The 25,066-nt window shown below is 41.3% G+C and overlaps 1 protein-coding gene across 2 annotated transcripts in view; it reads left to right on the top strand.

Moving 5' to 3' along the window:
- Positions 1-1,851: 1,851 nt before the first annotated feature.
- The window catches only part of LOC119737862 (COP9 signalosome complex subunit 1-like), a 30,299-nt gene continuing 7,084 nt past the window's right edge, over positions 1,852-25,066 (top strand). For both annotated transcript variants that reach the window (XM_038212491.1, XM_038212493.1), the window contains exons 1-11: positions 1,852-1,968; positions 4,281-4,459; positions 5,114-5,281; positions 5,818-5,953; positions 10,104-10,187; positions 11,400-11,537; positions 12,439-12,533; positions 13,227-13,413; positions 15,825-15,962; positions 16,471-16,557; positions 17,781-17,828. In XM_038212491.1, the coding sequence (XP_038068419.1) occupies positions 1,855-1,968; positions 4,281-4,459; positions 5,114-5,281; positions 5,818-5,953; positions 10,104-10,187; positions 11,400-11,537; positions 12,439-12,533; positions 13,227-13,413; positions 15,825-15,962; positions 16,471-16,557; positions 17,781-17,828 (1,374 nt within the window). In that variant the 5' untranslated portion in view covers positions 1,852-1,854. The remainder of the gene's footprint in view (positions 1,969-4,280; positions 4,460-5,113; positions 5,282-5,817; positions 5,954-10,103; positions 10,188-11,399; positions 11,538-12,438; positions 12,534-13,226; positions 13,414-15,824; positions 15,963-16,470; positions 16,558-17,780; positions 17,829-25,066) is intronic.

The raw sequence follows: 25,066 nt of genomic DNA, 5'->3' as shown, positions 1-25,066 counted from the left end.
GCACCTCGTGTGAACTTTTGAGCAATTTTGGTGAAGTTGGATTTTTGGGTCAAAAACTGACTTTTTTGATGATGCCGGCTATGGAAAACGTTGAAGTTTTGGGGGTATTTTGTAAAAAATCTAAATGTTTTCCTTTCTCACTGGATACTGAATGTAATGAGTTGAACTCTTCAGGGAATTCAATTCTGGCCTCTAGGCACCTGGTGTGAACTTTTGAGCAATTTTGGTGAAGTTGGATTTTTGGGTCAAAAACTGACTTTTTCGATGATGCCGGCTATGGAAAACGTTGAACTTTTGGGGGTATTTCGTAAAAATCTAAATGTTTTCTTTTCTCTCTGGATACTAAATGTAATGAGTTGAACTCTTTAGAAAATTCAATTCTGGCCTCTATGCACCTCGTGTGAACTTTTGAGCAATTTTGGTGAAGTTGGATTTTTGGGTCAAAAACTGACTTTTTCGATGATGCTGGCTATGGAAAACGTTGAAGTTTTGGGGGCATTTTGTAAAAAATCTAAAAGTTTTCTTTTCTCACTGGATACTGAATGAATTGAGTTGAATTCTTCAGGGAATTTAATTATGGCCTCTAGGCACCTTGTGTGATTTTTTGAGCAATTTTGTTGAAGTTGGATTTTTGGGTGAAAAACTAACTTTTTCGATGATGCCGGCTATGGAAAACGTTGAAGTTTGGGGGCATTTTGTAAAAAATCTAAATGTTTACTTTTCTCACTGGATACTAAATGTAATGAGTTGAACTCTTCAGGGAATTTAATTCTGGCCTCTAGGCACCTCGTGTGAACTTTTGAGCAATTTTGGTGGAGATAGATTTTTGGGTGAAAAACTGACTTTTTTGATGATGCCGGCTATGGAAAACGTTGAAGTTTTGGGGGTATTTTGTAAAAATCTAAATGTTTTCTTTTCTCACTGGATACTGAATGTAATAAGTTGAACGCTTCAGGAAATTCAATTCTGGCCTCTAGGCACCTCATATGAACTTTTGAGGAAATTTGGTGAAGTTGGATTGTTGGGTGAAAAACTGATTTTTTCGATGATGCCGGCTATGGAAAACTTTGAAGTTTGAGAAAGTGGAATTCTTGATGTAGGCCTAAGTAATTTGTTGACCACGGGGCCCACCAAATGCCATGGCGTTACAAAGATCCAACAAAATGATTGTGCTAGAAGGAACACAGTTGCTTTCTAATTCCAGAAGTGCCTTAAAAAATACATCAAATAGACCTCGTGGTGCTCGTAGTTGAGTGGGTTAGGCTGGTGTGTTTAATAATGAAAGCTTCTCTCGGCCATTCCCGGCCATGGATGTCCTTGAAGTAATAAGTAATTGATTAACAAGAGAAAAGAAGAGGGTGTGAGAGTCGAGGAGGGAAAGTGGAAGAAATTACCAAATATGATGAATTGTTTGACTCTTAAAAATGTATTGAAAAAAAGTGGCGTCGGTATATATGGGGATCTTTCCCAACTGAGATTAAATCATGACTTTTATCTTTCTAATTGTATTGGCACATGATTGAAAACATTGTTGATGGCTGGTGGGCTCATTTTATTGTATTTCTTTCTGGTAATGAAACCAAGGATTCCTCATAAGTGCCCTAGGTACTGTAGCCCGAAAAGCCTGACGAAATGAAATTGGTGACGTCAACAATATGTACAAAGCGTGTCCACCATTGTTGACATTCATGTTGACATGAATTTCGCTTCGCACTTGCTTTCGCGTGAAGTATGAACCGGGCTTAATACCGAATACCGCTATATTTCTGTGGCACTGTACCGTGGACTCTCAAAATCCAGTACCGCATAAGCCTACCACGGCCCACATCACAGCATTCAACAAGTGCGACCTACATGTATGGTATGTTCATTTCACAGGGTCAGATAGAGGCTATGCAGGTGGATATGCAACCAGAAGGCAGTGACAGCCCCGAGGAGCTGGCCTACACCGTAGACAATCCTACACTGGTAAGTCATTCATTTGAGTCTGCTAAACCAGCACCCGATTTCACGAAGCGCTGCGACGCGTCGCAACTCGAGTTACGACGTGTAACACGTCGCAACTCGTGACGCGTCGTATCATCCATTTCACGAAAGTTGCGATGTGTTGAACGCGTCGTAAGTTCCTTGACAGCGGCTTAAAACACGTCGCAAGTTAAGACGTGTCTAGTGGTCGTCGCAAAATAAGAAGAGTCATTTCTAAGCCAGTTTTATGCCATAAACATTACATTAACGAGATTAGAATACCGAGGCAATGTGTGTAAAGTTGTAAATGGAAAATTCATTGAATAATTATGAATTAGACCGGAATATTAGAATTGAAATTTCAAAGTAGCTATACAGTCCAATGAGAGTTTGTTTTCCTTCAAAATTGCATCGCACGGCCGTCATTTTGTTTTACGTTTTAACAAATTTCGAGCTGAGATCCAACGACTCTATGTTGACTATCAGACGACTATTTACTGTACTCTGACTAAATACATAAAACAGTCACCGAGTTGTGCTATAAATACACCTACGACGCGGCGCACTTACGACGTGTTATGTGAAATGGATTGCAGGACGCATCGCAGCTGCGACGCATCGTAGAGATACGACGCGTCGCATCGCTGCGATGCATCGTAAGTTACGAAGAGTTTGATGAAATCGGGTGCAGGACCCTATAAATAGGCCATGGTTTTTTTTTAGCAAATGAGGGTGAATCAAGTTTATTGATGTAGATTTACATTTTGTGACAATTCAAAAATTACATTTTTTATATCAAAGTTGACTCACTGAACTGTTTCATGAACAAGAGTTTTCCAGAGTTTGTACGCAGAAAATAGCGTCATTATTGCGCTCTTGCGCCAAAAATGTGAACCATTGCATTTTTTTTTGACATTTGGACATGATCTGGCAACATAAAGGACCTAGGGGGAACTGTGGATTGAACATTTATTTGCTCATGGCCCAACAAAACCATCATATTTAACCCCAAAACATCTATTAGCCCTAACCCCCTGGTGAGTGATTTACTAGGAACCATCTCCATTCCTGCAAATTCCAACACCAAATGGTAACTCATACACCCAAACTGTTGGACTCTGATTATGGTGGTATGCCTGACCCCATGTAAAGCATAAACAGTTTACTAGTGCAGTACTCACTCCAACAGATTCCAACAAAACATGCAGTTGGATTTTAAAGGGTTGGGTGGTTAGGGTTTATAACTGCCAGATTGTAGTTTGAAGATTAACCCTAACCGCCCTGAGGAATTTGGAGGATTGAGGTTACATGGTAAAAGTGCCGTTACTGATTTCGTAGGATGCACTTTGTCAAGGTCTTGGGCCGGATCTGGTGTTGTTTTTGCTCAGCCATGCATAAATATAGGCCTGTGTTATGCTTGAAATCCTTCGCACTGCTCCAGGATGTCACTGGCCAAGCCTCAACATATTGACAGTCAGGATTTTGCAGGATTCAGGCAGTGGTCACCGCTCCATGGACCATATTCAAGAAATAATGGAGGAATTTGCAGGATTGAGGCTATATGCTATTTTTCCCATGAGGCCAATTGGAGGATGTTGCAGGATTGAGGTTACATCCTAGCAAAAAGGCCCAGGGAGTTGGGGTTAAGCTAGTGGTACTGAAATTGGCTTAGCATTCGGAAGGATTGTGAAATTTCATGTGTAATGCATAGGTCTCTCACTGTGCCTCTTGCCTGTAAGTTTAACTGTGACCCGTAAATTTAATGGTGTAAGTCTATTTTTTTGTTATATTTACAAGAAAAGTATGCTCATTAAATCCCTCCGAGCAGCAAAGCGGTGATAAAATTCTCTACATTTTCCAAATATGGGCATAGTTTTTTTTTTCAGTGGGCCAATTAGGCCAAGCTTCCATGTAATCCTCACCCCTACTATACACCACAAGCCTGTTGACTCCCATTGGACAGACCCTAGCCACTCCGGAGTCAGGAGTGTTGAAAGACAGAAGCCAAGATGGCGGCTCATACCTTTGTGCAGTAATCGGAGAAAATGGCTGCCAAACCCTTTGTGCCGCCGATCTCTTTGTGCCAACCCCTCGTGCCGCCCAGAGCTCAGACAGGTTGTAAACAATCCCTGACGATGTGAATGACCTATATCTTGTGCATGTACAGGCATGCGGGGGTTATTGACCTAGAAACACATGTGGTGATAAAATTCTCCACGTGGCAACTCCGTGTGATTTTTTTTGCTAAGCTGCTCCCAGGGTTAGGCTGTCCCCGGCAACATAAATGTACTCAATTATCTTCTTTTCTGTTGCAGGATTTAGACGGGTACGCATCCAGTTACTCAGGGCTAGCGAAGATCAATCGGTTGCTGTTTGTCGCTGCGCATTGTCCGTCGCTGAAGATTGAAGCACTACGGATCGCTCTAAGCTACACCCAGTCTACCTACAACACACCCATGTACCAGATCATTCAACGCAAGCTCACAGAAGCAGTGTAAGTGTTTATAGATGGCTTGCGCAGCAGCCATGTTTGAGGTGTGTGCTTTTGTTCAACAGGGGTATGTATGAGTAGGTCTCTTGTGCATTCATTGTTAACCCTAACCCTGCTGAATCCAACTGACTGTGTAAATCACTGACTGTGTACAGGCACTGGTGGAAAATAAACCCTTTGCCTTGTTGGCCAAAGAAAATAGGTCCAATTGCTTTTTCTTAGTGACCTTTAATGTGCAGGCTTTCAACCCAGACAGGGGATATTGTGATCGTGTATTCCTTCTGTGAGTCCATGTGTCAGTGTGTGTGTTCCATTTCACTGTAAAGTTCGGTCATCAATCTCAAACAAACTTGAAAGGTTGTCTGTGGAGAGAAGGCCGATGTCAACAAAACCTTTCCAATATAGACATTTATGAGGTCTCTGGAGAGCTCAGCTTAGTATTATTAATGACTCTAACATATGTTAGTCCAGTGTCTCACCTAAACTCTCTATTCAACCCAAACTCCCCATTCAACTGAGAACCGGTACCTGCCGGGTGGACAATCAAGGCCGTTACTGAAAATTGTCCTTATAAATATACTAACTGCCTGTACATGTATACAAACTCCAGGATATTTGTATAATCAAACAAGTAATTTTGCATGTATGTCTGTTTAGTTCCAGCACGTCCATTCTACCAGACGCGGTTGCCGGGGTTGTCCACAACGTGCCACCGTTTGACACCCAGTGGGTTGAAACGACCAATAAGAAGGCAGCGTTGAAGCTGGAGAAGTTAGACACTGACCTCAAGAACTACAAGAGTAACTCTATCAAAGAGAGCATTAGGTCAGTATCTGACTAGTGTGCCATCATCATGTCAGTGGCAAAAAAATACAAAACATTCCTGTAACTTGCTTACTCCATGTCAAACAACCAAACTGTATCCTCCTGCTATTTAAACGGTCACAGACAGTCAAAATTCAATTCCACTTCCCCTGTTATACTTCTAACAAAGGCTAGTCACCAGCAGTCAGATCATATGTCAAGCAAGCGCTGTGACTAGTCAAACTGGGTCAACAGACAAAGGAGGCAAGTTGTGATCACAGCTGTTTTACCACTCACCCTGAGTCAAAGCATAGCTGTATCAAGTTACTTAAACAGTCCCAGTCAGTCAATCCTGCTTTATGTAGGCTGGGAATTCTTAACTGTTGAAATTAAAACAGTCGCTTGTTTGATTTTGACTTTGACTTGGCACAGAATGTATGCTTGCATGAAAGGGTTAAGTGACTTTATTTTAAAGAAGGAAACTTTCAATGGGATGCTAAGTTCAGATGCATTTTGCACAGAATAACAGTGAATTAAACTGTATGTCTGCCTTGCAGGCGAGGGCATGACGATCTAGGCGATCACTATCTGGATCAAGGAGACCTGAGCAGCGCCCTCAAGTGTTACTCTAGAGCCAGGGATTACTGCACCAGCGCCAAGCACGTTGTCAACATGTGTCTCAATGTCATCAAGGTTTGTACACAGTGATGCAGAATGCAGTTGTAAAGGCCATGTGTAATTATAGTTATCCCATAGCACAAGTAGAATAAAGTGGAATAAAGTAGCGTGTCTGTGTTTCATGTTCAATTTAATTCAACATTAAAAAGCCTCCTATTGTTTGATCAATCACAGACAGTCACAGACATTTGTATACAGACTAGTAAAAAAAAAGCGAGTGCAAGCAAACAGACCGTCCTTTGCGAAACCTTGGAGTAACGTTCGCGAAGGCCTTGAATAATCAATACACAAATTATAAGTAACATTAAGCAGGATTAACCTTTCGCGAACAATTAAAATGAAATGCGCAAGCATGTCTCTAAAAAGGAGAATTTTTGGAAAGTCACGCCACTTGAAGCTTTGCTCTTCATCAGATATTCAGCAGCACTATGACTCGGATTAGTGATTCCACACGTCAGAAAATCGCACATTTCGATTCGCAAGGCTACACCAGGCGAGCTATACAAGAAGCCCTAGCAATCGACGGTATCGCTGCTTCCCTAAGTGGCATAGCCAAGATCCTTCGGACCGAGATCCGGAGGCCCTAGTAAAGTAACTGTTCGTATGCGTGACCTCATCGATGATAACCTCGAGCATAACAATGAGCTCAGTGCACTTGATTTGCAGCGTATCATCGAAAAAGAAACAGGCACACATCTTGCCGAATCATCAGTTGGGCGAGTTATTAAGCAGCTGCAATGGGTGGGCCTACACACTGGCACCCAATATTGCCAGCTTATTCGTGAGGCGAATCGGCCAATTCGTTTGGCAAGTGTCAAGAAGAGCGCGAGAAATTCAAAAATTCTCAGATGAATGCAGTGTTCAAATTGAGCGCCACGCCAAAAAGTGCTTCAGAAAAAAAAGAATAAAGCACCTGTTCTGAAAGGAAAGCTGAAACACCCACTCAAAGTCCGTGTGTGGTCAGGCATTTCCAGGCGCGGGACTACCGGAATCGTTATTTTTGAAGGCATTATGGATTCAGATTTTTTTACGCCAACAATATCTTGCGCCACCACCTAAAATCATTTCTAGAAACAAATTTTCCCGCCGGCCACCGCTTTCAACAGGACAACTTTCAACAGGACAACTGTCCAACTCACACAAGTGCACTGACTCGGGGGCGTTATGCAAGAGCTAGGCATCAACTGGATGAACTTCCCAGCAGAGAGCCCTGATCTGAACCCAATTGAAAGCTTGTGGGCAGAGCTCAAGAATAATCTGAGAAAACAAGTCAAGCCTGCCACCAAGGAACAGCTCATCCAGGGGATATGAGACTTCTGGTTACAGAAGGCCACGCCCAAGAAATGCAAGAAGTACATCGGGCACATCCAAAAGGTCATCCCAAAGTCATCGGCGATAGCCTTGTAAATGGGTTTTTTTGCGACCCGAGCTGTTATGACCTTTTAGCCTCAAGCCTTGCGCATCTTTAGATACCAACAATATAAAAATCTGACCATGGATTGCCGCGCAGCGAAAAAAATTTCGGCGCTATGCACCGTGAAAACTGAATTTTCCCATAAACATCGAATACACAGAGCAGAATTACCATTCGTACATATGAATAATTAATCAGCCATAATTCCAAAAGCCTTTGACCTATAGTCATGAAATTTTGTGGGTATGTTCATGATGAGTTGCTCTATGCATGTATCGAATTTCAAAATTTTTTGTCACTTGATCTTAGAGGTCCCCCCCCCCTCCCGCCTGAGAGATGGTCAAAATAACCCATCCCTTTTAGGGTTAAGTTAGACCACGTACCACAAGCACTGACAAACCAACTGGTTCTTTTCAGAACCTGGCTCTATTCAGAGCCACACATAGTCAAAAAAGAGCTTAGAATTCCATGTCTGTTCCCCCCCCCCCCCTATTTTTTTTGGTGAGACAAAAAAATATATATAAATGCTTTAAGGCCCCAAAAAAAGTGTCCAGTTTCTTGCCCAAAAGTGCTGCGGCGACGCGGGTTTTTTAAATTTTTTAACCCAACTTTTTTTTCTCTTCAAATGTCGGCTGATGTTGTAGATGACGCTTCGATCCCCTTAAAACTCTCAAAATATCCTTCAGAGTGCAGCTTGCGGTGACCTCAGTAAGGCCATAAGGCTTGAGATGTATATAGAGCTAATTAAAAAGCGTTTACAGGTTCCAGATACACGACCATCGCTCCGTCAGTCTGGATTCCAGACGCACAATTACAAAATTACAACACTGTCTGCAAATGGTGCCCGGCTAAATTTAGTGCAAAATATATGGGAGCCCAGAGAGGCCACATTATACTTGATCGTAACCCCATCTAAAAACACATTAAAATAGTGCAGCAGCAGGATTCCAGTCAAACCAGTGAGTCTGGCGGTTTGAGACATCATGTTACATTGAAAAAAAAATTAATTAATTTTGCCGACCCGCATGGCTATGGCTACGCGCGCATACCAGAAACCGGAGTCTTTTGGGTTTTTTGGCCTAAAAGTAAATAAGATAAAGTGCAGTTAATTAAACGATACATTACCATGATTACATGAAACCAAAAAAATTGAAATAAAATTCAAAAACCCTGAATTTTATTAAATAACACTAGGCCTAAGTGTCAATCACCCTGTGAAATCATTGAGCCTGTCATTTTCAAGAAACAGCAATTGTTGGGGAAAAAAACAGTTTCAAAAATTTACCAAAATAAATTGAGTCCACACTGTTTGCAATCATGTGCGAATTCAGCGAATAGTCAGATTTCCGGTGCCAAGAAAACACAAATTTCATGACAGTTTTTCCGCACTTTCTTTGCAACTGTTTACACACCTGTGAAGGGGTACATGCCTGCTGGACTGATTCTCTGACCTTACAATTCCCCAAAAGTCTATACATTTCTCTGTTTCATCTTAAGTGGGGTCAGGGAACCAGACTACAAGAACATGATTGGTTTTCTTGGTTTGTCCACCATGTACAAGCCCAAAACGTGAAGCAAGTCAGTTTAACAATGTTTGCTATAACATACTAAGGCCAAAAAAAAAGTCTCCGGTTTCTGGTATGGAGCTTGCCCCAAAAGTGGTGCGGCGACGCGGCTTTTTTTTTTTTTTTACCTGTTTTTTTTTTTTTTGGCTTCAAATGTCGGCTGATGACTGCAAATGGTGCCCGACTAAACTTAGTGCAAATACATGGGAGTCCAGAGAGGCCACATAAAGCTTATTCTCGATCATAACCCCATCTAAAAACACTTTAAAATTGTGCAGCAGCAGGATTCCAGTCAAACCAGTGAGTTTGGCGGTTTTGAGACATCATCTTGTATTGAAAAAAAAAACTTTTTCATTTTGCCGACGCGCATGGCTGCGGCGACGCGCGCGCATACCAGAAACCGGAGACTTTTTTTTGGGCCTAATCCTCCAAATCCATTTACTTCTGATAATTGCAGCAAAAGCAAATGTTGTACATTCCCTTTAACTGTTTAAAACAGTCACTTGATTGATTCTGACTGCTGTGATGGTGATCTGAATTTGCTAGTCAGGGAGGCGAATTTTTTATTTACACAATAGTACAGGTTACCCATTTTTCAGGCGACTTGAATCAAGGTTATAGAATTGTAGAGCGCCGTGTCTACAATCCTGTAACCTTTTACTTACATACGCGCGCATATACTCTCTCCACAATGTGTGAAAGTATATACATGTAATTTATAAATTGCAGGAGTTGGTCGAGCACCGCCGTCACCTAGTGGTTAGGCATGCTGGCTAATGATCAGAGGTCTCGGGTTCGATTGCTTGCTCTGCACCCTACAGATTTTGCTCTTTTTTTTCAATAATTTAAAGTTTTAGCTTAGAAACGTTATTTTTCAGTCGGATACTACTTGTATAGCAGCAATTTTCTTTTTCTTTTCTGATCCGAGGCTCTGGAGGATTTTTAAAAAAAGGGAAATATAAGTCCGAAATCCGTACCAAGTTGAAAAATAGTAGCCTCCACTCAAGCCTGGTTATAAAAACCATGCCCCATAGGAAAGCGCACAAAGTACCCCAGATAGTTGTGTAAAATAAAAATATCGCGTCAGGGAGGGTTAATTAACACTTCTCAATCAGTGAAGTTTCATCATCTCATACCATGTTGTAATATGACATATTGACGTTTCCTTTCTTTACTTGACACGTAGGTCAGCATCCATCTTCAGAACTGGTCCCACGTGCTCAGCTACGTCAACAAGGCTGAAGCAACTCCTGAGATATCCGAGGGACACGTAAGTATCTGAGTCAAGGCTTTTGAAGTGACAAAAAAGGGCATGAGTGTGTCTAATTATCATGTGCTATATCCATACTTGCACCATGCCTGGTCATCAGCATAGATATGTAGCTAAAGAAATGCAAACTATATTTGAACATTAAACTCCATAGACCTTTATCATGCTGCCACCATTTCAGTCATGTTCCCTGTATCCAATAACAGTACTGAATGATAATGTTTTTTGTGCAAAAAGGAACCAGACTATTTGTCCTTCCAGCCTCGCTTTGGTTACACTGATTTGAATGGGGAAAAGTCAAATGGCTGCAACATGACAATGGTCTATTGTAGGTAACAGTGGGTGGGCTGAACAAATCTGAACTTAAAAAAATTTCATTTCGTGTCTTTGAAACTGTAATTTCTTTGGTTTAAAAAGACCATACGTCCAATAGGGTTCGCTCAATGACAGCCATCTCTGTAGGAGAACTGCAACTGCGTATTTTACGTAATGAAGCACGCATTGCGCAGTGTTGAAAATGCTCCAAACACGCGCGCTTGTTGCTCGAAATGTGTTCGAAATACGACGCAGCCGATGCGCGTTATGCAAGTTGACGCTCAAAATGCTGATGCATGTGGATGGTCTGTGAGAAATGACGTCATTTGAACGAGCCCTTTTGTGCCTGCCTACCACCACTGTGACCGTGGTTGGAAACTTGGCAAAATGTTTTGGAGCTGCCAAGCAGGCAACATGCACCAGCCTAAAGTGGTTGCCGTTTGAGATTTTTGTGATTCTGCAGTTGTTGAAAATTGACAAATATCTTATCAAAGTAATTTTAAGAAGAGGTAGCGGAATGGCTGATATTTGACTAATTTTAAAGAAGAAATTTGAGCTAATGGTCCCCATGAAACTGATTAAAGCCCTCAAATCATGCTCGAAAGTGGCTTTCAACAAAAGTGTGTGCATTTGAGAAACAGTAAAGCCACGCAACTGATACGATTGAAAGAACATTGTGGACGTTTTTCATCATCTCTCACATATTTCGAACATTTGAAATGCAAAAAAAAAATCTTTTGGATAATCGGGTGATGATCAAATTTTGAAATAGTATATTTGAAACAGCCCTATTTTGCAAGTTTGGGGTTGTTGGAAATTTATCAAGTAAACCAGTTTCTACTTCTGAAGTTGGCCATCAAAGGTTTCAACTTTTTAATTTTTTCATTTTTGTTTCAGCGAGATTCTAAGGATAATCTGACTGTCGTCACCAAGCTGAAGTGCTCTGCTGGTCTAGCGGAGCTCGCTATGAAGAAATACAAGCCAGCCGCCAAGTACTTCCTACAGGCTGTCTTTGATCACTGTGACTTCCCCGATGTGAGTTGTCTCTGTTTAACCCCAACTCCCTAGCGTCTTTTACTAGGAACTGGACCAAGTCCATCAAAATCCATCAATCACTGTGCGTCCAATGCAAAACTGTACATGACATAATGGAATCCACCACTGACGCACTGGTTGACATTCATGGACTTGCTACACACGGCTTTTATCACAATAGCAGTACAGGAAGCTAGGCAAAATCAATCGGATACCCCTAGCACTGCTTCAGGCCATTAGGCCCAAGTCCATCATACTCCATCAATATATAGTCACACCAGGCCTACTGGACCAAGTCCCCCAAAATCCACCAAAATGGGGGGATGGATTTTGATGGAGTTGGGGTGGTTAGGGTTAATAACCTTTACACCAGTTACAGAGTGATGCTCCAGAGTTTCGCCAAACCAAATAGTATTAGGAGCAGCTCAAATCAAGCCAAATAGATTGTGGTTTTAGACAGGTTAACTTTCTGGAATGGACAGTTTTTTAAACAAAGGCAAGAGTCAATCTCTTTTGTAGTCCCTCCATCCATCCATCCATCCATCTGTTTATATTCCGTCTGTCCCCGAACTCAAGGGTTGGACTCCATGATGATCATGTCTTCTTGGTCGGATAGCTTTCCTCTACTCTACTCGGTTCAGTGCCAGTCCCTCCTGTTTTAAATCTTGAAATGTTCATGTGCTTACTTTAAATCTTTTGGATAACTTGTTTTGGAGTCCTAGTCTGAAACGGGTGTTACTTTCATCCAGCAAGCACAGTACATGTATTTGATTGAGAGTTGTATTTCATGTCTCAAGTCACATAAGAAGCTATTTGAATGACCTGTCTCGTGATTTGACTTGTGATTGGCTTGACGACTTGTTTTATTCCACCATGAAACGCCTCTGTTTTCTTTGACTAGTTGCTGTCGGCCAACAATGTAGCTATGTATGGAGGTCTGTGTGCTCTGGCGTCGTTTGACAGGCAAGAGCTGCAGAAGAACGTCATCTCCAGTAGGTAAGTACACATGGAAACATGGCAACGATGGTGAATTGTTTGTTTTGTTTTTCAATGATGGCTGCCCATATTTTTTTTTTAATGTTAGTAGTTTCATACAGGCGAGTTGTAGAAACTATGGACTCACGCACGATGATGGGTGGGTTCGAATCCTGCCAGGAACATGTTGTTTGTGCCCGTCGGTAAGACACTTCGCTACAATTGCCTCTTTCTACTCGGGAGTATGAATGGGTACCTGTGAGGGTCGAGGACCGATTGAGCGCTGATATCGGCTGCCGCGTGGTCTCATGGCCTGATGATCGGCGTAAAAATTGTATATTGAGATTGTTGATACAATGGAAAGCGCTATGTAAGCACAACGATTATTATTTTATTATTATGAAGGGAATAGCTTATTTCATCTAGTCTCTGAGAGGAATCGTTTCATGTTATGTGACTCTGTTCATGATAAATAATGTGACATAATAACGTCCATACATTGAAGCATGCGAGGCCCTTTTCTGGCAGTGTCTGCTGGTAATTTACAATAAATTCAAATTACCGTACATGTATAATACCTTATTGCCTTTTTCCCCACCATTTTTTTCTCCCTTCTATTTTGGTCATGGGGAAGAGAGGTTTGAATGTTTCATCAATCTCACCATTGCCAGTTATTCTTTTGTGTGTGTGTATATTTATTACCTCTTTGCGCAGTTCCTTCAAGTTGTTTCTGGAGTTGGAGCCACAGCTCCGTGACATCATCTTCATGTTTTACGAGTCCAAGTACGCGTCCTGCCTGAAACTCCTGGACGAAATCAAAGACAACCTGCTGCTTGACATGTACCTGGCACCGCACGTCAACACGCTGTACTCACAGATCAGAAACAGAGCTTTGATTCAGGTATCTATAACACAGGCTTCCCAGTAAATCTGGAAATCAGGGAAACCTTGAAAATGAGTTTCCATTTTTTCCTGTCGGGGAAAAGTTAGGGAATTTGGGGAAAGCACCAAACAGCAGGTAAAACTCAGAACATTTGTTGATGAAGGAATGGCTTGAAAGGGAAGATACAACATTTGCAAACATCACAAAACGAAATGATCACATAATCACGAAATACCTCTACTGGATTGTTAGGGACGGACAGTCTAAAGCATCCTTTAAAATCGTGGCTCCTGGTGTGCTGACATTTTATTTTTCCAACTCTGGTCGGCCGACCAGCGTTGGAGAAAACTGGCTTTGTTCGAAAACTGCTTGCAAACTCTTTGCTGCAAAAACTGCAAAAACTCTTTGCAATTTATTACACACCTGTGAAGGGGTACGAGCCTTCTAGACTGATTCTCTGACCTTACAATTCCCCAAAGTCTATAAATTCTCCGTTTCATCTTAAGTGGGGTCAGGGAACCAGACTACAAGAACGTGAATGGTTTTCTTGGTTTTTCCAGCATCCACAAGCCCAAAATGTGAAACAAGTCATTTTAACAATATTTGCTATAACATACTAATCCTCCAAATCCATTTATTTCTGAAAATTGCAGCAAAAGCAAATGTTGTACATTCACTTTAAGGTGAGAAGGGAGGCCATGGCTTGTCGACAAGTCGCCTGTGTGGTATCAATATCTTAGTTGCTTTGCTGCAACCACCTCTTGACTTCCCAGCAAATTTATTAAAGTGAAAATATTTCTCATGGAATTTAGGAAATTTTCCAGTTAAAAAAAAACAGGAAAATATAGGGAATTTTGTTTTCATAAAGTGCTGGGAACTCTCTTACTCACTGCAGAAATGCATTCTTTCAAAGACAGACTCTTTTGGGCATTTGGTTTAGTTAAAAAAAAAAACTTATTATGTATTTCCCCATTACAATGATGGTTTAAAGATATAGTCCATCATTTGTAATCTGTGCATTTTGTTCGTTTGAAGCAACAAAAGAGTTCAAAATCTAATGAAGGATACTGAACAACTAACCTGATGAAGTTTCAGCTAAGCTTCAGCTGTATATTCCGAGAAAAACAGCATTCTAGGATCTCAATTTCAAATCAAAAGTTACTGAATCATGTTTTGAATTGTTTTTTAATTGCAGCTATACGCGATGTCGCGCACTGATCCGACGAATTATAGCAACCGCGCGCGCGTGTGCGTCGTGCCAATGCTTGCGCGCGCTTTGCTGAATAACAAAACGAACTACTAATTTAAATTTTCCTACGGTGCGTCTTAAGACGCACCATTGGAAAGGCCTTCTTTCGTTGATAACTTCAAAATGACAGCTTCCCAGAAAGAATAATTTCACAGGGAATTTAGTTCCCTTACTATCTTTCAACCAAGTATGTTTTTCAACAATAATTACGCCAGTTACTTTTCGGATGGCTGCAAACGATGGACTATAGCTTTAAGTTTTGTAAACAGACTTTAAATGGCAGATTATGCCCACTTTAAGCTTGTGACGTCGCAAAGGTGAAAACAGGGACATTGCCTGTTATAGTTCCAGTTCTGTATTTCTTGAATTGATACACCCCCAAAAAAAATCATATTTAGAGGAAATATTGCTGTCTGAACCTTTTGCAGCATATTTAGACATGTTTCAAAATCGCAACACACTGAAAGTAAAAGAAAAGCATCACCCTCACGTCATAATGTTGTTCATATCTCCAATTCGAGCTGTGCCCATGGCTTTGACAGAACAGATCAAGTGAGTCGGAATCGAAAGTTACACAGAGTATCAATCGCAAGCTCCAGAATTTAAGTTTGGGATTTATTCAACCCCTAAAAGATACCTGAAAATATACTTTATCACCCCAGTGTTTACACATACTCCAGAGTTAACAACTTACTTGGTATTTCAGTCCCTCATCATCAGTCATTTGGAGACAAGGGCGGATCCAGGGGGAGCCAAAGGGGCCATGGCCCCCCCCCCCCCCAAAAAAAAAACAAAACCAACTTTTTTAATTTTTTTATGTGACATTGCAATAAAGGCAGGCAATGAGTACACCACCATCTTTTCCTCAAACAAATTGGTTAAAGTGGTCAGAAATTGCCTCAGATCGCACCACAGAGCATCTAGAATCCAAAAAATTTTCAGGGCCCTTAAGCGTGCCCCGAACCCCACGCCGTAATTTTTTTTTACCCACTTTTTTGGGGGACCAAATTTTTTTTGGGCCCCCCCCCCAAAAAAATTGTGTTCTGGATCCGCCCTTGTTTGGAGATAATGTATTACTTTTGAAATTTGGTCATATGTTGCTTGTTTTTCTGTCCATTTGCAGTTTTACAGGTGCAGAAATTTAGATTGAGTATTGTTTTTCGTTTTCTTTTCTCTGCAGTATTTCAGTCCGTACGTATCGGCGGACCTATTGAAGATGGCAGCCTCGTTCAACACCACCGTGTCAGAGCTTGAGGATGAGCTAATGCAGCTGATACTGGACGATCAAATCAACGCCAGAATCGACTCACACAACAAGGTCAGTTGGGTTGGTTACAGCCATCCTAAATCCTTCAAAATCAAACAACTTGGTTTTGTAAGATTTTGAAGGATTCAGCACTGATGGGTTTGATGTGTTACAGCCATCCTAAATCCTTCAAAATCAAACAACTTGGTTTTGTAAGATTTTGAAGGATTCAGCACTGATGGGTTTGATGTGTTACAGCCATCCTAAATCCTTCAAAATCAAACAACTTGGTTTTGTAAGATTTGGAAGGATTCAGCACAGATGGGTTTGGTGTGTCAGTTTTGTCAAAGTACAGAGAGTGAGCCTTGGATGTACTCCACTGTCAGGTGTCACAGGATCCAGGAATTTTGCAAGAGAAAATTTCTTTCGTCCAGAAATGCGATTTCAAGAATCGTTGTCGCAATTGTCTTCAAACATCACCAGCAATAAAACCTCAGTTTAAAAGTTAAAAATATTAATCGAAGCCCTTTTGAAGGCCTGTTCTGTTGAGATTCATGCTTTGACTTTGATTTGCTTTTAGATTCTTTATGCAAGGGACGTGGACCAGAGGAGTTCAACATTTGAAAAGTCTTTGGCGATGGGCCTGGCATTCCAGAGACGAACAAAGGTATTTTCACTTTTGACATAGTATTAAAAATTAGTTGGTATATTGGTCAGAAATGTCCTTGGCATACAGCATTGCACATGAGAAAAAAAGGGTGATCACTCAAAAGCTAAAGGTATAGTCCATCATTTGGAATTTGTGCATTTTGTTCGTTTGAAGCAACAAAAGTGCTCAAATTCTAAAGAAGGGTACTGAACAACTAACCTGATGAAGTTTCAGCTCAGCTTCAGCTGTATATTTCGATGAAAACAGCATTCTAGGATCTCGATTTCAAATCAAAAGTTGCTGAATCATGTTTTGAATTGGGCCTGAATTTAGCGTCCGATACACGTTCTCACTGAGCCGATTGCAGCTACGCGATGTCGCGCACTGATCCGACGAATTATAGCAAGTGCGTGTGCGTCGTGCAAATGCTGGAGCGCGCTTCGCCGAATAACAAAACAAACTACTAATTTGAATTTCCTACGGTGCGTCTTAAGAAGCACCGTTTGAAAGGCCTTCTTTTGTTGATTTCCTCAAAATGACAGCTTGCCAGAAAGAATAATTTCACAGGGAGTTTAGTCCCCTTACTATCTTTCAACCAAGAATGTTTTTCTACAATAATTACGCCAGTTACTTTTTGGTTAGCTGCAAATGATGGACTCCGGCTTTAATGGAGGAAAGAAGAACTTATCCATATGCACTACACATGTTCTTGCTACTCAATGAGTTATCAATTGCAGTTTTATGTTTTGAGAATAAATACTGTGCATGGAAACCCATGCATAGTTTCTAAATCCAAAATCCCAATAATTTTCTTGATTTTCAAACAAGCAGAGTCCGATTCAGTACCAGGATCAGTGGGCCAAGTATCTCCAGTGTCCCACACACTGCCTAAATCAGTTATAGCTGCAACTGGGATTCCTTTTTTACAGGCCCCCCCCCCCCAATAAAATCGGCCGCAGGTGCACTTTCTTCTCGCGCTGGAAACTCAAATGTGTATGTGCGCAAATTCAAACGTTTATTAGACATGAAAAGGTCCACTTTGTGGTAAAAACGACCCTCTTTATTTAACCAGGCTGGCTACGGCCCTGTTTCAGTCTTGCATTTCCCGCCAGTGATTTGTATTTAGCATCAAATCCACAACAATTTAACCTTGGGTGTAGTTCCACACGGTTTCAAATTATGATTAGTTTCATTGAGATAGCCATGATTTACAGTGTTTGCTTGTCTTTGTCTTGATACAGGCTTTAATACTGAGGTCAGCCATGTTGAAGAACGATATCATCGTCAAGGTAGGCTCAGGATAAGATTTCTCCATATACACAAAAACCATCTCAACTGCTGGGTTATATTTAATGCTTTTTCTTAAGTGGAAAAATATCCAGATCCTCCATCTGACCTCGTGTAATCAGATATCTCATGATACTTTTCTCCCTATTTGCTGAAATGCGAGAGTGAGATACATTGTGCGCTTTTAATTACACAAATTGGACTCCATGCAGTAACTGTAGGGGGCGCTGTGGTGTAATCACAAGGGCAAAGGATGATTGCATGTGCGCACTGGTTCTCCTCATACTGTGTTCACGCGTTTGCTTTCTGTTGGAGCTACATGTACATACATGTACGGGTTGGAACAAGGGGACACAAGGGTAACCTCATTATATCTCAGGGTTGCTGTGTACTAAACTAGTTATGAACAATGTGCACAATTCTGTACCTTTGCACAATAAGATTGCACCAGAACATGTGCACATACAGCTGTTGACCTATCGCCGTTTGCGAGTTAGCCACGCCCCTTAGACAAGCCTATGGAATTTTGTACATTAAGTTCTGTTTGTCTCAGATTGTGCGCGTTCTGCGTGCATTTGTATATCATGTAATTGGAAAATATTTCACAAGCTGCGTTGACGCGATTCTAACGCGATTCTACCGCAGTAGGTTAATAAGCCATTTGCGAGTTAAATTTGAATAAAATCTGGAACGCTGACTTAATCCAATGCTTTGCGCGTTTTAACTTTGCTTTCTCCCGACCAAAGAGACTGTTACTACTTCACATGATTCGGGGCAAGCCTTATGCTAGTAACCCCCAGCTCTGGTATGGCCTGGTGTCTTTGTGCCATTCTCACCCATTGTGAGCAATGTATTGGTGCTGAGCGTCTCTTACGTAACTATGCAAGAGCTTGCCCCGAATCATGTGATTAGCAACAGTGTCTTTGGTCTGGAGAATTCAAAGTTACAGATGTAAGTCAGTCTACCAGATGTTTTTCAAATGTAAATCTCAAAGGGCATTTGTCACTCGCAAATGGCTCTATCAATATTGTGATAATATGTGGTATTATTTACTTGTGCATGGCGGAGTCCACAAAAGTGTTTTGTCAGACTGCTCTTATAGGCTGTGTTGTAGTTGAGTCCGTCATAAGTCCAGTCACAAGTAAATCACAAGTCAATTCACAATTCTGGTCACAAGTAACAGGAGATGACCAATACCAGAGGAGTGCATTTGTCTCGGTTCATGTGAATAACTTGTGACCAGAATTGTGAATTGACTTGTGACTACAACACTAGTCATACGCCAAATCTTGGAGGAACAGTTCCGTCACGAACTGACACCAAATTGAGTATTCAAAAAGCGTTGAGATAAACCGCCGTTACAATAACTGTTTTGAAAATTGTAAGTCTGATTTTCAGTTTGAAATTGACTTGTGGCTTGGAGTCGCCCAAGCCTAGTACCCATAGACCTTTATCATGCTGCCACCATTATAGTCATGTTTCCTGTATCCAATAACAGAACTGAATGATAATTTTTTTTGTGCAAAAAGGAACCAGACTATTTTCCCGTCCAGCCTCGCCTTGGTTACGTTAGTTTGAATGGGAAAAATCCAAATGGCCGCAACATGATAATGGTCTATTGAGTGCTCTATTAAGTAGCTTTGATGTACATTTGATTGGAAGTTTTTGTGCGTTTTGTCACACTGCCACCTGGATGACTCGTAGTTTGCTAATGTGAGTGTGAACGGAGGTGAGAATACTCCATCCCGATATTAACGTCCTCCCAGTTCCTGGCCCAGGGCCCATTTCATGGCACTGTGGGATGGTTTACAAGGGGGCACTGACTGTTGCAGTGGGTGAAACGGCACCCGGTTGTGACTGGTGTTTCAGAGTCCCGCCAACCAAATTACAATAGTATTCCTAATGACATTTAAATCAAGTTCGACCATTGAAGCGTGAGCAAGCGAAATGCAAATTGTTTAAACCTCAACTGTTGCAATTCGGGCGTTTCACAATGCAGTGCACCACCAAGAGTTTGCCACGGAGAGTTCATTTTTCCCAGTGCATTGTGGGAGATGGTCAACAAAATCACAGCAAACTCACAGCGTGGGACATTTGAGGTTTTCAGGTTTTTTGCGGTCAGTATTTTCGTAAACGTATAATTTGAGTATCTGTTTGCCCTTTTCTTTTCTTTTTTATCAATATGGTGTTTTTTGTAAGACGGCAGACTGCTGTGCCCCAATCTATATCAAATTAGCTCAAGTTGTCTACTCACACTCATTCAAATGAGTCGGGATTTGTCGACCGTAAATTTGAAAAATGGACTCTGCATGGCAAACTCTTCGTGGCGCACTGCATTGTGAATCGCCTTAATTGTTTGGAATGACTCCAGAGTCTATTGGATTGATGAGAGTTTCTCCTCGCACTTTTTGGTTTGGCGGCTCTTTTGGAATGCCAGTCGGAAATGGGTGTAATATGCAAAAAATCTCAGAAACAATGAACTAGTGAAATTGATTCCGAGCTGTCACAGGCAGAATTTTTAATTCTTTCTCAGCGATATCTCTTACATGTACATTCCATAATTTGGCTGAGCTCTTCCCTAGTCGGAATATGTTTGAAGTCAAACCATTATATTTCACCCTCTGCAGTTGCATGAACAACAACAAAATCTTTTACAGCCAAGACTTTCTTAAACCTTCATGCACTTGGGGATTTCCTTTTTCTAACACTTTTAATTGATTCTGCCTTTCAAGTGTCTGCCTATTGCTGTGCTAACAACTTACGATCGTTGTGAAATTGTAAAAGACTGTACCGAAAGAAAACCATGTGCCTAACACTGCTGTGAGATTGGGCCCTGTTTATGTACTGATCTGGCATGGATGTGAACTATGAATAATTTGTAGAAATAGTGTACGGGCAATGTTACTTGTAAAATCAGTCCAGCAGTGCGTTTTTTTATTTTCATTAATTTTGCAAAATTGTGTGCAAGCTCGCAATCTTACCTGCCTGTTTGTTTCTTTGTAACTATGTGTACCATCTCCAGTAGCATTTGGCTTTGTGGTTGGCGAATTCAATCTTTAACCCCAAAAATGAACAACTAAAAATTAATTAATTAAAATTGTGTAGCCAATACAGTGGCATACCCAGAGTGGTTTGAATCACCATTGTGGGACTTGGAATTTTTTTTCCAATTTGTAGATTTATTATTTTATCTATTTTTATTTATTGTTTTGTTTTATTGTTTTATTGTTTTTCCCTTTTTTATATTTTGTAAGGATTAAATTTTTACTTTGACATATTGCACAGCTCAGTGGCAGTATAAATGTGCAAATTTGCATTGTGTATGATTAGGCCAAAAAAAAAATACTCGGTCTCTGGTCAGACCAAAGTTCCGAAATTGATGCGGCGACGCGGGTTGTTTTTTTTTGTTTTTGTTTTTTTTCAAGCTTGGATTGTACAGACACGGTGGGGTTCTATTTTGCTTTTTTTGTGTCCTCATGTACATTGGTGTCCTCCATCATTTGCCTTGGTGCAATTTCCCATTCCTTGGTGCTCCTTGGTACAAAAATTTGAGGAGGTGCGACAATAGAGGGCGCTGTAGGAGCTACCGCGGAAAATTGTGGAAAAACAAAAGATTGACGCGCATGATTAAAATCGACGCGTGCGCTGACCAGAGACCGACTATTTTTTTTGGCCTTATACAAGAAAAGATATTTTGTAACCATTACATGACCATTTCAACTTGTGTGTACATGTACATGAGAACATTTCCTGCTCCAGCCTCATCGACATTGTATATAGACAAATGTGGCGGCAGCCATTTTCTGCGGTGGCACCAGGCTCATGCGAGTCGCGCTCAGGTAGTACGCACGCACTCCGGGCTCCTTCAACCAATAGACCATTATCACGTTGCCGCCATTTGGATTTTTCCCATTCAAATCAACGTAACCAAAGCGAGGCTGGAAGTAAAAATAGTCTGGTTCCTTTTCGGACACAAAAATTATCATTTAGTACTGTTATTGGATACAGGGAACATGACTCAAATGGCGGCAGCGTGATAAAAGTCTATAGGAATACCAAAGTGCGCAAGCGCCTCGTCTTTAAGAACGCGTGCAGCATGCGCGTGAGCGTGACACCACCGCAGTAAAAGCTTCTAATTCTGGTCGCCGGATTCCACTATATCCTCCCCAGCCTCTCTTTGGACGAAATTTGTGGATTTTGTGACATCAATACCTGAGATGATAAGGCCAACAGTCAGCAATCTAGTCAGAAAGCAGTCTAGAAAGCAACAGAAAGCAATCTAGTCTGGCATTCTTGATGTGAAAAAGCTTAGATTTTGTTGCAAAATAATAAACCTGAGTTTTGTAGTTTTGTCCGCCTTGTGCTGAGTAGTTGCGTGGACTCCAGTCTACATCCCCTCAACTCGTCCTACCTGACCCACCGTGGCCACTCATTAAAATTGAGAATCCCAAGATGACCTCTGAAAAACTCCCCAGGTTTCCCAACATATCACGATTATGTATCAAAGTAGTGGCATAGACCCTATTCTTATGTGAAGGGGGCTCACAAAGTGCTTCAGTTAACATTTTGCGCATGCGAAATCCATACTTTCGTGCGTTCACAATACGCAAAAAAATCCCAAGGCTCGTTGAAATGTTCCCAAGGCCTGTCCTCAATTCCCAAGATCTTGGGAAAAAATCCCAAGAAGTGGCCACGCTGCTCCTTCATCAGAGTGTCCATCCCATATTTTGTTAAATTGCACAGGATCCCTTAAACCCATGGAGTCCATACCATATGGCTTAATTTGTATCATGCAGTTTTGTACGTGTGATGTTTATGCATGCAGAATGAAGGCTTTGTCGTGTGATGTATTGCCTAAAGGTGTTTGCTTAATTTAGTACTGAATCCAATATATAAATCACATTTGTTTGTTTTGTATTTGGAATATGTATGTCAAGTGATGCCATTCCTTGTGGCAATGATTGCTGTATGCTGTTAAAAAAAGTATTTTCAGCGGGGGATGAAAGATTCTGAGAATAATGGGTGAATTGTAACAATTTATCGTCAGCAATTTACTAAAATGTGCTTCCATTTAAAGTAATCATGCAGCAAGCTATATAACTCAATAGGTAGGGTTCATGACTCATAATTTGAGAGTTAAGAGTTTGAATTAAATTGTGTCCCTAGGCAAGCTATTTACCGTAGTTTGCCCTCTCAGCACGAGTATTAATTGGTGCCATACATTAGCCGGGAAGCAACTTGCAGTGGATTGGCATTTCGGGCGCTTGAATCCAGCTGCTGGCTTTTCACTGTGTCCTCTGGCAATCCACTTTACCTCCATCTCGGCCCCTCTCTGCGAGGGGTATAAATTGGTACCATGCATTAGTTACGAAGCAACTTGCAGTGGATTGGCATTTCGGGGTCTTGAATCCAGCTGCTGGCTTTTCACTGTGTCCTCTGGCAGTCCACTTTACCTCCATCTCGCCCCCTCTCTGCGAGGGGTATAAATTGCTGTCATGCATCAAGCTGATATGAGTTTAACGCGCACAAGACTGACAATTTGTCCAGGAGGAACAGAATAAATTCTTGGTTGCTTCATGCTTGCAAAGTTAACATTCTTCGCTTGCATTGTCCGGCTACCCGAGCAAGAGCTTACAAGATCCCTTACAGAGAAGTGTTGGCCCTCTTCCCGTACAATCGCACGTAATATTGTTCAAGTAAAGTGTAATTTCATAGTGGCATTGATGTCAAGTGGTCATTAGTCATTTGGATTTGATATAACACTATTATTTTATTTTTTTTTCGGGGGGGGAGGGTTGGTGGAGTGGGGGGGGGGGGAGGGGGGGGAATGGGGGCTGTTCATGATAAGAAGCTCTGTTTATATCATATGTTGTGCACATACATGTATGTATAGATAACGTGTGCCCTGCTGTGGCGTGGGTACTGTATTGAACTTTTTCACAATCTACATTTACTTCATTGTTGAAGATGTCATGATCCCCATTTATATATTTGATCATCACAAGAATCTCCTCAAGGGATTTTTACCCTTGCTTGTATCAAAAGTATTACAAAAATGTCCAGACCTCACCCCAAGTACAACCAGGTACACCTTTAAGAAGTAAACCACATTGAACCATAGAAAACCCCCAAAACCTTAAAACTCTTCAAGTTTTGTTGAAATTTGAAAACAAAGTTGAAAATGCTAGATGTAAGTAGCTGTTAAAGTATATGTATGTAGCTGTTACAGTATATGTATGCAACTGTGAAAAAGTAACAAATGTTTATAAGCTGGCTTTATCCTGCATTCACAAATCCACCGATGTACGAGTGTACCTTTTTCTTTTTTGACAAACTGACAAATCCATGCCCTTTGGACCATCAATTAGTTTGTCTCTTATGTAATCAGTGCAAGTCCAAGAATCTCAGTGGATCATGTCCGCCCATCTGTCACTCGGAAGACGGATATAAAATACCCAATTAGTCTGGCGTCATGCAGGGACATCCAGTATATCATCCAGACTTCTCCTCCCTAATTGCCCTCCTTTCTGTAGAAAAGAGTCATTTATTTCCATCGCTGTTATTACATTACGCAGATTTGTTTTGAGTCTGTATCGTCGTGTTATATTCATACATGTACATCTTGGCAACGGCGGCAGAACGGGGGGGGGGGGGGGGGGGGGGGGGGGGGGGACATTGCCCCCCCCTACTTTTTCCCACTTGCCACCCCCCCCCCCCCCCACACACACACTGTTGGCAGGTCCAAAATTATGTACTCTATGCCCTATATCTGGGTGAACATAAAAAATAAGTTATCTAGTCTCCTGTCTCTGGAAATAAAAGGATGGAATGATCGCTTTCGATCATTGGGAAGGCCTACTAACAGTGCAGTTGCCATGGCATAGGCGGCGGGACTGGGGGGGGGGGGCAGGTGTAACATATACCAAAAAGAAAATCATAGAAAAGAGCGCCCCCCCATTGGCAAGTGAGGTCTAGCAATTCCCCCCCCCAAAAAAAAAAATTTCCGCCACCGCTGCATCTGGGCAGGGAACCACTGCCCACCCAAACAATTCTTGAGCATTAGAATTGTCCGAAACCTTTTTTTTTTTAAGACATGTTTCCCATGCTATTTTTGCATTGCACCTTGAAAAAAAATATTGTTTTTTCAACTGGTATTCAATCTCACAGGGCTGGTTTTGCAAAATGAATAATTCCTTTTAAAGAGGGTTGCAGACACCAAAAATTGGACTAAAACATACAA

This window comes from Patiria miniata, unplaced genomic scaffold (genome assembly GCF_015706575.1).
Source record: "Patiria miniata isolate m_02_andy unplaced genomic scaffold, ASM1570657v1 HiC_scaffold_3, whole genome shotgun sequence".
Taxonomy (NCBI): domain Eukaryota; kingdom Metazoa; phylum Echinodermata; class Asteroidea; order Valvatida; family Asterinidae; genus Patiria; species Patiria miniata.
This window is presented reverse-complemented; position numbering and strand designations above follow the sequence as displayed.